Genomic DNA, 16628 nt, shown 5'->3' with positions numbered 1-16628 from the left:
TGCTGAAACAAGTCCACTTTTATGTCCATCTAAATGCATGCACAAAATCAGATAATATTTTGGTGTTTATCACTTCCCTGGTTTCAAGAAATTGTAAGGAGGCGAATTTATTTTAGAGCGCGCGAAGTTACACGGGGATGTGCTCAGCTATTTTCTTATTGCTAGCTCAACTAACGCAATCACGTCGTGGGCCTGTCGATTGATTGTGCACGCGCAATCAGGTATTTAAACGGTATAGAATAGGCGTTGGACACTTTTATGTGAGGATATATAAATTACTAAACATTCCATTATTTTTTCTATATCGCCAATGTATACCTTTTTTAAAGGATGTCAAAAATATTATGCACTTCGAAGCCGTTGAAGAGTCCCAAATTTCTATTTTTGAGTAACTCTTGCAAAGGCATATAGCCTACTTCCAAATGCGTTTCAACCAACGTAAACACACTAACGCATGCACGTAGACAAAACAACAAAGTCAATTTAATTTTATAAATATTTTACTTCAATAAGGAAGTAGAATAAATAACATGAACATATAATGCGATTACATATTAATTCTATGCGCGATGATATAAATACATGTCAATGAAATCGTGTTTAGTAAACATTGCTGGGTGTTGATAATTATGCCCCCAAATTGTCTTTTGTTTTGGTTCACGCTATCATATTTTTACTAAGAAGCATGGTATATTAACATTAAAGAGACGGTGGGTCCAAAAAGTTTTGCATCACGACAATATAAGCCGTTATAAATATGATGGTGCATCGGTCTAAGTGCGCCCTTCAGTGGGCGATCGGGGCGAAGGGGGGGGGGGGGGGGAGGGGGAGGGGGAGGGGGGGGAGGGGAGGGGGGGGAGGGGGAGGGGTCTGTCTCATGCCACCTCTTCAATAGTACAGTATAATACAGTGTTATACAGTACAGTTTAACAAGCGAAAGCAGACATTTGAAAACAAGCAATTTAATAATCCCTGTGCTCTGCATATTATACCGATGGTAATAATTGCCCTCGTCAATTTCATATATTTGGCCATCAAAGGGTAAAAAGCCTGGTTACAACTTTTAGTGCTATTGAAATATTCAGTAAAATTATCAGCTGCCTTTTGATGCTCAAAATAACAAATGTACGCATTACATATCTATATCGATACAGCCTTTAATAACGGATTTCTCTGTCATACAAAGAAACCAACTTTAGTGTTTGAGGAGCTCCGCCGCGACGAAAAGCGTCCCACAACTGGTGGCGTCTCTGTGACCTGTAAAATGATTGTGTTGCCATCGTGATCTTTCGTCTGCCACCGCGTGTCCGAAAGCGGGCTGCAGACATTTGGAAACAGCGGTACGATCTGACCTACATCCGGGACACGGAACTGCAAAATGGCAGAGTCCGTCGGGTGGGGGTGAATATCCTGAGGCAATCGTTTCAGTGCAAACTGCACATCGTAATTTGTGTGAGAATATATGGTAAACGCACAGAAGTCTGACTTCTCCACGTTTGGTTCGCAGTCTAAAATCAGTTTATAAAAATCTATCGTGTCTTCCCAGTTTGTCTGACTGACAAAACGTAGAAATCGGATATGCTCCTTCCCATAATGCACCTGTCTTGCACCCCATAAGGGAAAGTCGTCTGTGGTAAAAAAGAAGTCCTGACTATTATGCGGGTATGGGTTTATTCGCCCAGCTCCAACGCTTTCTGAATGGTGCAATATCCACGGATCCGTTTCGAAATGCTTTCTGGAGGCGGTGATTTTCTTGTTCCCAAGAAGTTCGTCTTCATATAAGAACGCTAAAATGGCGAGACTGGGGATCGTCAAACAAGCATCGTGATTTTGATCACTATACAAGGGCTGCTGTCTCTCTGTCACTGTAAATAATCTCAAATCCGTCTCCACCCAATCAAAAATCGGATTGTATAAGTTCAACAAAGTGTCTCCTTTGCCTGGATTGGCTAGAAAATGAACAGTCAGCCTATAAGGATCCGAGGAGGGGTCACGTGAGTCGGTGGTGTCGGAGCCGGCGACGCTGACGTTTTCACTTTCTGATCGGGGTGTATTGCTACTAACTGCAATTAAAAAAATTATATTACTTATATAAATCGTGACGTATAAACGGAATGCATACACAAAAAGTCGAAAAAAAAACAAAACAATAAAAGTATACAAAGCCATACCAGCAAATTACAATCTGTGCTGCCCCAAATTTAAAATTGAATATTTGCATATTCTAATTTCAAATTAAAAAAAAATTGATAGCACGCAAAAGGGAGCTGCGACCTCTATCAAAGCTCTTCTACAGCTGCTGGTATATATATATATATATTACGAAATATATGAAAGTTTAATAAAGACATTTGTTACAGTTAGAGGAGAACTCTGGACAGAAGTTGGGAGGGTGCAAAGAGGCTAGGTGCACCTCCCCCCCCCCCCTCCCCCGACTACAGTATAGCAAGCAAAAATAGATAAATTAAAAGGAAAAAAGAAAACACCAAGCCATTTATTTCGATCCCTATGGGTTAAATACTTGTTTCGTAGAAAATAATTACGCCATTATCAAAACCTGTGCCAAAGGGTCCGTACGTATATGTTTGTAAGAACCGACAGCGAAAAACAAAAGTATGTGTGCTTTTTAATTGTGAGTCAACATATTATGCAATGATTAATGCGCTGTACTTGTAAATTCCACTTGTTTAATTTTGGGTGAGAACCGACGCACCCAAGAGAGCAAATTTAAATGAACCAATGACCCGATTTAATTGGATATAGAAAGTTTAACTGGCGAACAAGAAAACGTCAATTTTCCCCTTGGCCTTACTGAACGCTCGACACTCCTGTGTATTGTTCTTCTCTGGCAAAGTTCAATATTTCCTGATTTAATCAATAACATTAATCACAACGTGGTATGCATGTCAATGTCATGAAAGTCGCATACGGTACATGGCAAATACAGTGTTATAGTAATATATACGGAGTAAAAGCGATTTGGGTAAGCATATGTTTTTTTGGGAGGTGGGGTGTGGGTGGAAAATGGGCAGATTCGCCATTGCACAAGACGTTGGCAGTATGTGATTGTTTGTGTGACTGTATTCTTTTTTGTCTCATCGTCTTTTATTAGAAATTTCCGTCTAAACAAACAAACGCATATTATATTCATGAGCCTTGTGCTTAATGAAATATACAAATTGAACTGGAGCGAAGATTACTTTAAATAAAATCAAATATGACGATTTAAACGTTTGACATCTGTTTGAACAGTGAGGTTGATAGTTTCTCTTTTCAAAACGTGCAGACACAAAAAGAAATATACGAGCTGAAAATGATCCCTCAGCATTTTATCTCGCCATTTATTGCTATAAAAACTAACGCAAATAAATGTCTTTAACGGCAGCAGTAAATGTCAAAAATGAACCGTATAAATATACATTACAATATTACAACATTTTCAGAAAGTTTCTCACGAGAAACAGATTTACTTATTTCAACTATGGTGATAATAATACTTATTAAAACTACAGTCCATCTCTTTTTTAGAATTAACATTTAAGAACACTTTCTATACATGTAGGCAACTAAAAGGGGGGGGGGTCTATAATGTACATGTAAGAGGACACAACCCCCACCCCCAATTCTTATCCCCACCCACTTTTTACAAGAACCGAAGGTAACAAAATTGTCTCTTAACTTTCTTCTTCTGGAGTACCAGAGTCTAATTTCCAATTTGTTTGACTGATTCATGAGAGAGAGAGAGAGAGAGAGAGAGAGAGAGAGAGAGAGAGATCACATTCCTTATAACGCCATAGCACTGATATACTCCATATATTGTTCTACATATCTTTATACATGTTTAGATACTTCAGTTAAACTGAAATTAAGTTACAGACTTACCTTCACTCCCTGATGACGAATTTGACATGCTCCCTCGCCGAGATCTAAAATGATAAAAGTAGACGTCTTAACAGTCCAACAGGCAAACAGCAGTGAAGCAGTAACGCTTGAAAATATGAACATTGTAATGCAGATTAGCTATATTTCACTGTAGCTTTACATTTAAAGGAGCAGGTGCACTAAATTTGAATGGATTAATATATTAACAAATGAACAAAAATAAAGAACGTATATGATTATCGTGTTTGTAATCTGTCTGTCCTTCCATCCATCCATCAATCCGTCTTTTCCTCTCTCTCTCTCTCACACTCTCTCTCTCTCTCTCTCTCTCTCTCTCTCTCAATCTTTCCTACACCCTGTGTCTAGTTATTAATGAAATCATAATAACTTCCAATATGCCTATGACTCCAAACTGTCAGAAGAAATATCCAGATTTTATGTTAGAGAATTACGAGTGTAAACTGTAAGATACTTAATATTATCCTATAAAATAACAAAAAAATCTTGACTTCCGTCCCTCAACTTTTTTTTATAATATCAGAACACTGTCCATCCATACTCTCTGGTCACCGGGTCGGCTAGAAGTCTACTGCAAATTTATTGTATCGCCTATACTTTAAATCTGTATACTATTTTAGAGGCAGCTGATATCAGAGGGCTGTCCATCCTCACGTCCTCCAAATTTATTTCTTTTTTCCCTTTTTCTTGTTTTACTTATGTGGGAGGGGAAATCATGTTTGCATAAGTATTAAACCAACGCACGGGCACGAATCTCAAAGCGCTGAGACGCAGAGGTAGTAACAAAGTGAGTACTAGTACATTGAATGACATTACATTAACATGTCATATACACTCAGTGTTGGCGAGACACAACTGTCGACATGAAATATTACATCTCGGTTGACAGTAATACGATTCCAATATTCATTCATAAAACAGTCACGTAACACGAGAGGTAATCCTCGGCTAATGAGAATCTGATACAGTACAATGTACGTGCAGAGAGGATGGGGACATGTATCTGCGGCATCTTTTTCATTAGCACTTTCTATGTTAACATTAGCACTAGGTCGCTGCAACAGATACAAGCATAAACTGACTTGTTAATGAACGGATCCTTTTGTTTTTCTCGGGTTTTTCTTTGAAAAGCACTAAGTATATTAACATCTTATATCCACCCTGTGTTTCAGAGAACATGTGTGAGATAAAACACTGTCACCCGAGCGATATTGTTATCAGCCTGTTCACAATATGAGTTTCCAGTGACAGCTGAGATTCAGGGTGCTTGGATTATGAGGCCTTCAGCGATGATAAAATCCTCACCCACCTGTCCGTCCGTCCGTCTGTCTGTCTGTCACTTTAAATACACTCATTCCCCCTTTTTTAATTCCATCTCTCTCACTCTCTCTCTTTATCTCTCATTTTTCTGCTCCTCCATTCCCCCCCTCCTCCCCATCTCTCTCTCTCTCTCTCTCATATAACCCCCATCAACCCCTTCTGTCTCGCAGCGATTATAACGAGGCGTCTCTCAACAACCAGAATAATATTTGCCGTGAGTGTAGTATCAAGTATCAAAACATTTGCCCAATAATAACCTTATCAAAAAATATCAAGCCAGAATTCACACAATACCAAAACAGAGTTGAAGTAGAACGAATCATAGAACCTTGGTTGGACCCTCCTGAACGCCATGCGAACTGAGTTGTCTTCGAGTGGAAATGGAAAGATTCTCCCCAAGTTTATCTCGCTGTTGTTGCAGACAGATGTGAAACTGGTGCTTTTTATGCACATAAACTCCCTCACGGAATGACAGCGTTAATTGGTTCGCACGTCAATGCTTATAAAACAACTCCGCTGCAATTAACTTAGTTTATATTTTGGCTAAGAGTCAATGCGTAAGCTTAAAAATCTTGGCGTTTTTGCAGCCTGTGTCTTTGCGCGCTATTCAAGTCAAAGTCATATACAGTTCTTATAGGATTAAAGGTAAAACACGTAGGTAATCTCTTCGTTTATTTTGATCCGGTTAGAACAAATGCGCTTGGCTGAAGAAAATTGCCTTAAGAAAAAAATACCCGAGCCCTGAGGGTGGGGAAGGGTGAAGTCCTTGTCCCATTGAGTAATCAGCTTCTTGCAGAGATTTAGTGGTTTTTATGGCAGCAGTCTATTTTTTCAGCCAGTAGATGTCGGGTACTCCGTACCACGTTGTAAAATGTGGCGTAACTCCTTTTCTTGTTTCGTTGTCAGATGGTTTTACTGGCTACAAGTCAGCTGATCACCAGCTAGATTTTTATTACTTTCGGAACACGCAGCTTAACTGTTCCTTGCGATTTTTATGGCCTTGGCAACTAATAACCGTAATAAAGTCATTCATATAAATATACGTATCCTCTTCTCTAATGCTTTTAGGGAAAATTCTATCCAGAACTTTTTCCTTGAAAACTGATACACGGAAGATGCATCTTAGCAGCCTCTAACACTCAGTCTTTTTGAGGCATGGGTGAATCAAGTTGTCTCCAGTAGGCCTGCTATAATCCTCTTGCTTTTTTCCAAGGCGAAGATCCAATATTCTGGTACATAAATAATATATCTTATCCGAAAAACGGCTGAAATATGTATCAATTCATACTAGATCAACCTCCATGCGAATCCTCTCTCACTGTAATAGTTTACTGGGTCGGTCCTTTCGCCAGTCGGGCGGCATATCTTCGTGATCGCGCGCATTCCTTGAACGTCTGAGCGTGACAAAAACTATTAACCCGCACGGGAGAGAATTAAGTCATCAAAGAGGACACGCTCGAAGCGTATCGCGACTTAATGGTAGGTTTGATGAAACTGTTTTTTGTCACTTGTTATTACCTGTCAAAAGGCGGTTGGATTGAAGTGTTTGTTTTTTTTTTTGTGTGTGTGTGTGTGTGTCAGCAGTTACCCTGTCCTTTTAAGCAGTGACAAATATGACAAACGTCACCATTATTTTGAAAGACACGCCAGGCTCACCAGTACATTCACGACTTACAGTGCTTGTATCATTTTTGTATCAATATTATGTCTCTTTCCGTCTCCAGTTATGAATGTGAAATCATAATAACTTCCAAAATGTCGACCACCATACAGTTTGTGTTTCTAAATGAATTACCCAGACATAATGATAAGGTCTAAAATATAAGGAATTCCTCTCCTGAATAACAATGTAAACTTTTCTATGATATCAAAATGCAGCCGTAATCCGTTGTTCTTCATGTATTTTCAGGGAAACTTTCACATACCCCAACGGAAGCGCAGCAAGCTCATAGAATAATCAACGTCTATCCCAATGTCCGAATTCACAAACCGCACCGGGAGTGGCCAGTAAAACAGGGACCCCTCCCCTCTCTCCGTTCACCTTTCTCTCGTGTCGTGACTACTCATACGAAGAGGGATAATCGATGTCCCGCATACCTCGTCCAAGCGCCCCGGGTTCTACTCGAGGGCAAAATCGATCGCAAAATAATTCCCCTATCACACATACTATTAGCAGCCTTTCTGTAGAATTTCTATGGCGGTTGTTGTTTGGATAGGCATGTGAAGGAGAATTGTTGGTATTTGTACAAGGTGCTTCCACAGATCCCTATTTTTCCGACGGTCCTCGTGTTTACCGATGGATAGCTGGTTCTTGTTCAAATATTTACCTCTTAGGTAGACGGAATATCAGCCAGGTAGGGCGTGTGGAGCGCGTTCACAATGAAAACCTGGCTCCATCAAAACGACTTAAGCCGAGAACCTCGCAAAGTTACGACTAACCAGTTGATAATCTGAGAAATACATTTTTAATTCCTAATTTAATATTCCCCGACATGCTTTGTGTTCACCAGCTTGATCTGAATTGACATTTAGGAGTTGAAGCATTAGCATTAGGATCGACTCAACCACGGTTTAAGATAAGATAATGTAAACTAATCCCTCAGGTATTGTAACGGCGCGTTAAAATATAAGGTGAAATATTTTGTATGACTTATTTGGCCTTAGTTTTCACACATTCGGTGACGATAAAGCACACTATAGAAACTGAGGTGAACTTCTCTTTTAGCAACTTAGCCTATTGCTTTTCATCCATTCAAAAGCAGCAAAGAGGGAGAAAGAAAACGTTTTTCTCGATTTGGCAGTAATTTTACATTGATTTGGGAATTGCAGTCCTTGGACGTACAATGAATAGACGTGCACAAAAGGAGATATTCGGTTTCATTGCTTAAATCAGTTTTACCTTCTTTTGTGTACGTGTTATATGAATAAATCCTAACGCTAAACTGGTGAATATCAGAGGGTAATGTTCGTATATTTCTGTTCTCTTTTTTTTTCCTATTTTCATTATCATTTTTATCATGAAGGAAATTGAGATTATCGACAACAGAAACTCTAAAACTCTAGACCAAAGAAATATCAGATTTGTTTTACTTATTTGTTCACTCACTCACTCACTCACTTACTCACACATCTATTCATTTGTTTAACTGAATGTTTATTCATTCATTTATTTATCCATTTATTTGTTTTTTACTGATTAATATTTTAAAGTTTATTGATTAATGCATGCATTTATAGTGCCGATGCACCATATAGCATGCAGAATGATCAGAAAATGAAAAATGATACACATACCGTATACTCACACAAAAATCGCACTTTCTCTATCTCAAGCCATTTTATAATCCTTCTTTTTGATCTTTGCCTTTTCCAGGAAATATAAAAACTCAATGCACTTTGTTCAGTATAGAGGTAATAGAGAAGGTTTTACTGAAATAAATCGGTGTTATCCATAGTACATCAATCACTGGGTTGTTTGCAGATCTTTGCAGACGATAACTGTTATCGCTGAGTAAATAGGGGGAGTTTTAATTTAGAAGACCGTCTACGGGTAGCTGGAGTCTTGTCTACATCACGTAAATGGACAGAGGGGAGAGAGAGAGAGAGAGAGTCCAAAATGGCGTTCACGTCAAGTAAAAGGCTACGAGTACTTTATTAAAACACAGTGAAAATTGTTCGCTCTTTAACATTAAGCAAAGCGTGATAAATCCTTTTTTATAACTTGCATTACAAAAGAAAAAAAATGCAAAAAATGTGGCGTTTTGAAACTCATTCTCCACAGCATCACCGAGATAAATCTCACTAATATACAGGGGAAACAGTTATTTCCCACTTTTTGATCACTAGCAAAGCTCAGCTGAGCTCTATATAATGGAACATTTTAACAACATCCTTCGCTCAATCAATTCTAAATGCGCAAGACAAAAACTCCTTCAAAGCCCGCCATATGTTATGGTTCCGCAACCGTGAATCTTAGCTACAAAAATAATTGCCCAGTTTACACTACAACTCATCTTTGTCTGCTCCAGGTTTACACGGTAGTTTTGATAGTAATTTTCAGTAGTACTCATCACGCGTACACTTTTTCAGGTGTAAATTGGGCAGATTTCATCATTTTCTATATCGATCGTCTGCTCGAGCGTTAATTGCTACCGATTGAAATAGAAGCCCGCTTACACTTACGGTCGAACATTAAAAGGATCTGTTTCATGTGAATCTGACAGATGGGAGAGACTGAATGATTAATTTACAACGAGGCTGCTAATTTAATTTAACTCTGAGGGAAAAAATAGCTGATCACTTTTACGAAATAATTAGCCTCTTCCTCTTTCTAGGCTCCTTATAAAATAGGCGACATATTTAATTTCATTGGAATAATTTCAATTAATCTTGGGTCTGAAATGTATATGAAATGTTTGATCTCCTTGTTTGGACCAATTTTCAGACTAAAAAAAATCTTTCGTGATACAGATCCTGGACGAGTTAAAAAGAGCGCCGCTACGAAATCTTCCTAAATATTTAAACGGCAGTTTACCGTCACTGCGTCAGGCCCGCACAAACTTCCAGCGGGTCATGACAAACGCCGCCTAAGCCCCGTTGATCCTCTCGATCTTATTGCCAAGTATTCCGCCGTATTTGATCCAAACATTTTCCAACTCCCAGCCAACAATGGGTAAAACAGAACAATATTTGATGTGGGGATTTGGTGCGACTGCGGGACGCACCATTAGGATCGTCTGAGATAAGAAATTGATACAGTGCCTTGGAGACTTATGATAAACGCTATGGTTTAATTCTTCGCTGATCGACCTGTCATGGCGATATAATTAAACAATTACAAATTACATAAACAAAAGAGGTCATTTATTAGTAAAACAATCATGGTCATTTGTTACGGTTAAGTACTACTTAATGGGGTCATTAGTGATAAAATATGAATTGACCATTTTTAAAAATAGAAATGTACACGTACACTATATGAGAAAGCTTTTACAGTCCCAGTTTGAAAAAAGGCAAAACAAACGTTTTTAAGGGTACTTTTCAAATTATGAGGTGGAACTTACACATAAACCAAAGAGACATAAAGAGAGCACATAATTTTCCTTTTTTTTCGCTTGTCATAAGTACTACCGTAGCGTTCCAAGGGCACAACTTCAGCGTGTTACGTGTCTCCCCCCCTACCCTTCTCTACAAGCTTAGGGTACCCCCACCCCCACTTCTCTCTCCCCTCCAAACAATATAACGAGAGTAGCGAGGTGTAAGCAAGCAATTTTCACCCCGTGACTCACATATTATGGTTAATTTTACAAAACTGCTCTAGTGTACAGCTTGTTATTTGCTTTGCTTAGCTTGAAAAATTATTGTACCCAGCTCCCTCCTTCTCCTCAGTAAATTCATAGATGCACCAGTGAGGGTTTGGCAGTTACCCTGAAGATGGCGCCAGTGTTTTTTCTTTCTTTCTTTCTCCCTTTTTTTTTTTTTTTTTTTTTTTTTTTTTTAATACATCTTAATCGCTGTCAGATACTCAAACAGGGGCGTAATATCAGTGCCTGCCACGGCCGGTATTTTTCGTAAACGCGCCTCCGGAGTTCAAAAAGCCACCAATTACTAAAATGTTACTGTTGCTCGAGCAACAATAAGACCGAAGAAACCTATGGTACCACTGTCCTGGCTAAGGGATTATCATCGCCGTGATTAGACCGTATTAGCCACCCCATGTCCCCTGGCCCTTTTTAGGGTTAACGACCGAGAAATCTGGATCAATAAAACCCAATGTAAAACTCATTCAACTTTCTTGGGTAAATCCCAGGTCTTTCTTCAAACTTAAATGGGATATTTATCTCCCCAGCTGACTCTGCTGCAGGGTTCGTTTGGTGTTATGTCCCTGTACTGGGCCTGAATTGGTGGCGGTTACAATTTTCAAGGGGAGGCTTGGGGGTGGGGGGTGGATCTAGAAAAACAAGTCAATCAAACATTTTGCCCGAGAGAGAGAGAGAGAGAGAGAGAGAGAGAGAGAGAGAGAGAGGTATACCTTGTACACTGTAGTTGACAAGATGCAAATTAATCAGTGGAGACATGGCATCAAATACGATGTAAAACGATTGCAACTACAACAGCACCAAACTGCACCATGGGTATGAGACTTCTAAATAAGCTTTTTATAGAAAAAGTGAATTTTGCGCAGGCTATTTTAATATTGAGACTGTCAAACACAGGGTGAATAGCGGATTATGTTAAACTGAAAAACCTAATGAGCATTTGGGAGGCTTACGGCAATGAAGCGAAAAAAAAAGAGAAAGGTAAAGAAATACCTTAAGCAGTTATCTTAATAAGGATAAGCAGCCCATTCAGTGCTTAAGTCGATGGTAAAGGGGATGGGAAAGGGGGTGCGGAATAAAATTCAAAATTAATGCGCGAATTTTGAAAGCTTCGAATGGTAAAAATTCAACAGATGCTAATCAAATCAGAGCTGTGGGTCAAACTTCCATTTCAAAGTGACGTGCTCAACAGTAACATGGAAATCTCACTGTAGCGCGGGACATTTAATGACATAAATCAATTTCCTTCTCTCGGTCACTGAAATTATGGGCCATATTTTAGAGAGTTCATTCAAGCTGGGGACCCCTCCAATTGTTAGTTGAGGCGTTCTAGATTTTAGCAAGTAGATTCAGTTGTATGTAGATTAATGTCACACTTATGTTGAGGTCACTACCTGTACGTGTTCATTTTATCTTCTCTACGGCGCCGTTGTTGAACATAATTCCTGATTAAATCTACACTCATGTCATTTAAACGAAAAAAAAGATAAGTTTTCCAATAAGCAAATTGATAAAGAAACAATCAAGCAGTCTAAATGTGCTGCACACAAGCTCAAAACAGTTCAAACCGATGCACACTTAAAGAGAAGACGCTGAGTATGATGTTAATTGACCGGTCGTAACACATGGACGTCAGCCATATTATCCTTGGCTTTAATTAAGTTGTTACTGAGTCTCCATTAATACCATAGTTCACGGGTATTTGCTCACGCAAGGATTTAACATTCCAAATCTTTTTAGACTCATTATTTTGGCCTTACGTATCGAAAAAAGAGTCTATTTAATCTCTTTTGTAGCTCATTATTTCGGTCTAATTTGGCAAGGCAAACTGAGTCGATCCCTCCGTGGTAATATTTCACCGAAATGCATTTCTGGTCATAATTTATAAAATTCTTTGGTTCTAGCCTGTATTGTAAAAGTGGCTGTGGCAGCTATAGCAATAAAACTGAATCCCTATCACTCTCTCTCTCACTCTTTCGCTCGCGCTCGCTCTCTCTCCCTGTCTCTGTGTGTGTGTGAGTGTGTGTGTGTGTGTGCGTGCGTATGTATGTGCTCCTGATTGAGCGGCTGTGCGTGTGCATATGTGTGAGTGTCCGTTGGGGCATGTGTGAGTACGTATGCCCGAGGGCACGTGCATTTATGCACGCGTTCACGTGTGTCTGTGTCTTTGTCTCTAACTGTGACTCTACTATAAACACGAAATGCGATTACCTGTAATCCCAAAAAGGGAATCCATTTTGATCCTTTGACTGGCGTCTTTTCTTGCCATATGTCCTCTTCAGAAACATCACGGCGTCCATGTTGGTTGACTTGTGTAGGCCTACCAATCGACGTTTAACCAAGTTAGTTCCTTCGTAATATGTTTGCGCAGTGTTTACGTGCTCCAAGAGACGCTCGCAGTACTCTGACCGATCTACATGTTTCCCTGCAAATTATAAATGAGCATTGTTATAGATCTCACTCCCTTTGACAGATCGTGGCCTTCTTGTGCACTTGCAAAATCTCTCTCTCTCTCTCTCTCTCTCTCTCTCTCTCTCTCTCTCTCTCTCTCTCTCACACACACACACACACACACACACACACACACACACCTTGATACTTACCTAGGCGTTTGCACTACGAAACATGCACGAGGTACCCCTACTTATTAGCCGTCTTATCGTCACACTGATTTGTGACGTCATTCTTGAAATCCCGCAATCGAATTATGTACTGGTAGTTGGTATTTGTGGGAAGATATCCCACTCCTACGGTCCACAATCCCAGTAAGCTGACTAATCACCTTTCCGTGAATTGAAATAATTTCTATTCCTGAGAGCGATCGATCATTTGGTTTAGTGAATGAGGATGAATTCACGCACGGTCCGTTTTGACCGTCACCGTTCGATCTACTAATACATTTGTAACGCAATCCCATTTATTTTAGCTACAGCATCTGGATAGTAATCAAGTCGGTGGGCACAAGGCAGGTAATGCATTTTGTCAGACATTACTTACCTAGCTTACTAACGGTTAGATTACTGTCATTTATACGCCACAGAGCTCGAATAAAAATCGGTCCCTGAAGGCCTAGTGTGGACGCGAACTTTGATATCACTTCGCGAGGCGCCGTTTGTCGTTCTTGGCTTATGGTGCCAATTTTCTGGTTATAAATCACGCCATAAAGGCTCAAAGAATATACCTGCTGTGTAGATGCCATATAGTATCTCTACGATAAGCTGTGTGGCTGTCATATAGACCGGGAAACATACATACTTGACTGCTGATGTAAAAAACGTAGAATAATATATTGCTGAAACAGCGAGCCGATATGCGTACCTGCCTCGGCGGGTTTCCCAGAATACGGCTAGCTGCTACTGAAGAGGCGTATACACGTATAGCAGAGGAGGAACAGCTGCGTTATAAGGATGCTTTCCGGGTAACATTCGAACAGTATTGAACGCTGATTGAAATCTGATTGTTCTTGCTGTTAATGAAATGGTACGGGATTTAGCACGTTATTTTTCTATTCTCTGTTCTTTTGATAAGGAGGTGATGGTGTTGATATTATTAGTCACACAGGAAATATCTCGCGTATTCATAGCTCAGTCGTTTAGGTATACATTTGCTTTTTTCCCGGCCATGCTGCTAGACAGTCCATTAGGAGAAATTGGATCATCAATAATGAACTGTCGCAGCTATAAATCATCTGTACTACAGTGGAGACCCGTATGCAGGGTTTTTTTTTTGGGGGGGGGGGGGGGTCAGAAGGTTCGAAAGCACGACATTTTGGCTGAAAAAGGTCCCATCTGAAAGAAAATCAATCTGGGCTCTTTTTCTAAGTTAGGCAAACTAAAAAGGTCCACTTTTTCAGAAAAAAAGTATCCCCATTTTGAAAATTGCTGGCTTCAGGCAAAACTTGTACTTCCAATTAGAAATACTGACTTTGTTAACATTATTCAGCGACATTTATTCTATTTTATATACCAAACTGCTTGTAGATTATTTGTTATTATCAAGACAGGCAAATAATGCATCGCCTGTTGTTAACATACTCTTTTTTGCTGTAATATCTCAATCACAAAAACGAAATGATATAAAACCTCCTTTGGAGATCTTCTGGGTTTAACAGCTAGTTGTAATCTAAATCTGGGGCAAAACCGATTATCTACTGTCTGGGGCGAACACTGATGCATCATATTCATCTTTTCCTTCGACTACCTACCATTTTGCGTTTAGCATTTAGCTTACCAATATACTGACAGAATGGCGATTTACCTTTAATCATCTCTGAAGTATATGACCATCAAAGTCGTCTCAGTGACCATGGAACATTACATGTACCGGGTACTGCTTAATTTGTTATTCCGCAGTAGACCTCCCTTATCAAGTTTTCTATGTAAACAGGAAGAAAACGACGTCGCTTTAGCTGCCATCTTTTTGCTTTATTATATGTATGGTATTCTCGTCCGATAAAGCTCGTAGAAATTTCCTGTCGAATCATTCAATCCCGAACTATATTAGTAAATGAATGGTGATGACAAAATGAAAATATCCAGCGAAAAGTAGTTTAATTGAACACCTAATAACTGTACAGGTACAACATGAACATAATAGTGGGTTTTTAGCCGTGCTCCTTTTCCTGTCGGAAGCCCATACGTCTGACATCGTAGTGTTTGATTTATTTTAAAACAGCAAATAATAGTCAACATTCGAATCTGGATGCAGTTTGGTTTTCGAATTGTGAATTATGATGAAAATGCAGGATGAAAACTCACCTTTATCGTCTCTCATACAACATCAAATCGTTCGCTTAACTCAACATAAAATGTCTAGGTCTACAATACAATATATTCCCACGTCGTAGTTCGTGTAGATTAGCACAAGTGAAAAGTGCCCCCTGTTTTCAGCGTCTCCCTAATCGAATGTGTTTGTATTGTGATTTGCTTACTTTATTAACCGAAATGTCAAGATCTGTATTTGGCTACCGCCATGATAACTCAGGTGTTGTCAAACACGACAGTCACTAATGGCAGGCGATGGATCTCGATGACGTCATCACTTAGAGCAAAGATCGGTTGAAATGAAGCAATGCTGGGTCCTGGCCTCTGATAAGTGTGCGCGCGTGCGTGTGTGAAGGGGGAGGGGTGCAAAGCTAGGACATTGATTGAGTAGAGGCAAATATAAAACAGTCATCAAGTTTCTACCGCAGTACATGTACATATACCTTTTTGAGGAGAAAGGGAAAAGGGGAAGGAGACATAGTTTAGAAGCTAATATAAGGGAATGAGGACAGATACTGGCTGTGGCCTTCCCTGAATTTTCTACTGAAGAATCGTGACTCCCAGCATTTTTATCTCGCTTATTGAGAACATTAAAAACTAAATCTTTTTCAAATCCCTATTTCTTGCGACAATAAAAAACGAATTTATTATATATGTAGGATATGATTCATGTGTCAATTCGTCGGATTCGTGGATCCGTGTCCAGTGTATCCTCACATATCAGTCCGAGAACAATGGTTTGGTTTTGGATCGCACGTTTAAGTCAGCCTATTTGGCCCATACAAAAATTAAAACTCCCAACCAAACACAGCGTTCTTACAGTATAAGCTTGAGACCTTGAGTCTGATTCACATACATATACGCGCGCGCGTGCAAGCGAGTTCTAAGATCGGCCTAAAAGATCTCAAAATTTAAGGTTACTTTTTTATAAAATGAACCAGCAGCAGTTTAATTAAATCAAATATTACGCAAGTTTTATAACAAAGAAGATATAACTGATGTATCAAGCGGATTTAAGTTAATTCAAATGGACAACCATGTTTTTGTCTTGAACCGAAGTAAGCCAAACTATTGGTTTTAAAGTTTAAGCCACTTTTCGGGCTAAAGTTCTTCTGTGGAACCGAGCCAAGGCACAATGACCTCACTGACGTTCCCCACCTGACTATATGTGACGCTACACAAAATCCCGCTAGTTTTTAATTAACTGCTGCTAATTTAGTGTGGATATTGATTACATATAATACTCATTTCAGTATGATTTACTATTACATAATTATATCTAGTACGTCAACGTGGCAAAAGACATACTAATTAGCCATCGACGTGT

The 16628-nt window shown here is 39.4% G+C and overlaps 1 protein-coding gene across 2 annotated transcripts; it reads right to left on the bottom strand.

The window, feature by feature from the left end:
• Positions 1–948: 948 nt before the first annotated feature.
• On the bottom strand, positions 949–15468 carry LOC106159116 (protein FAM124A). Of its 2 annotated transcripts, XM_013535307.2 has the most exons (4): positions 15296–15468; positions 12750–12963; positions 3883–3926; positions 949–2063 (listed from the first exon to the last, which is right to left on the bottom strand). In XM_013535307.2, exons 1-4 carry the CDS (start codon positions 15309–15311, stop codon positions 1177–1179), a joined length of 1161 nt encoding a protein of 386 aa, XP_013390761.2. In that variant the 5' UTR covers positions 15312–15468; the 3' UTR covers positions 949–1176. The 2 variants fall into 2 exon arrangements, with proteins under 2 accessions (XP_013390761.2, XP_086853394.1); XM_086997268.1 differs by lacking the exons at positions 12750–12963; positions 15296–15468 and adding an exon at positions 5549–8260.
• Positions 15469–16628: the final 1160 nt, after the last annotated feature.

The sequence above is a fragment of the Lingula anatina genome, chromosome 10 (genome assembly GCF_051362555.1).
Source record: "Lingula anatina isolate TDL-2025a chromosome 10, LinAna3.0, whole genome shotgun sequence".
NCBI classification, from domain to species: domain Eukaryota; kingdom Metazoa; phylum Brachiopoda; class Lingulata; order Lingulida; family Lingulidae; genus Lingula; species Lingula anatina.
Note: the sequence above shows the minus strand (reverse complement) of the source record. Positions and strands in the feature narration are given on the sequence as shown.

Bases quoted from the DNA above. Each gene is read 5' to 3' on its own strand.
- LOC106159116 (XM_013535307.2), bottom strand. The intron at 3,927-12,749 runs GTAATCGCATTT...TTATCATTTTAG, and splicing joins TTCCCTTTTTGGGATTACAG to ATCTCGGCGAGGGAGCATGT. The intron at 2,064-3,882 runs GTAAGTCTGTAA...TTTTAATTGCAG, and splicing joins TTCGTCATCAGGGAGTGAAG to TTAGTAGCAATACACCCCGA.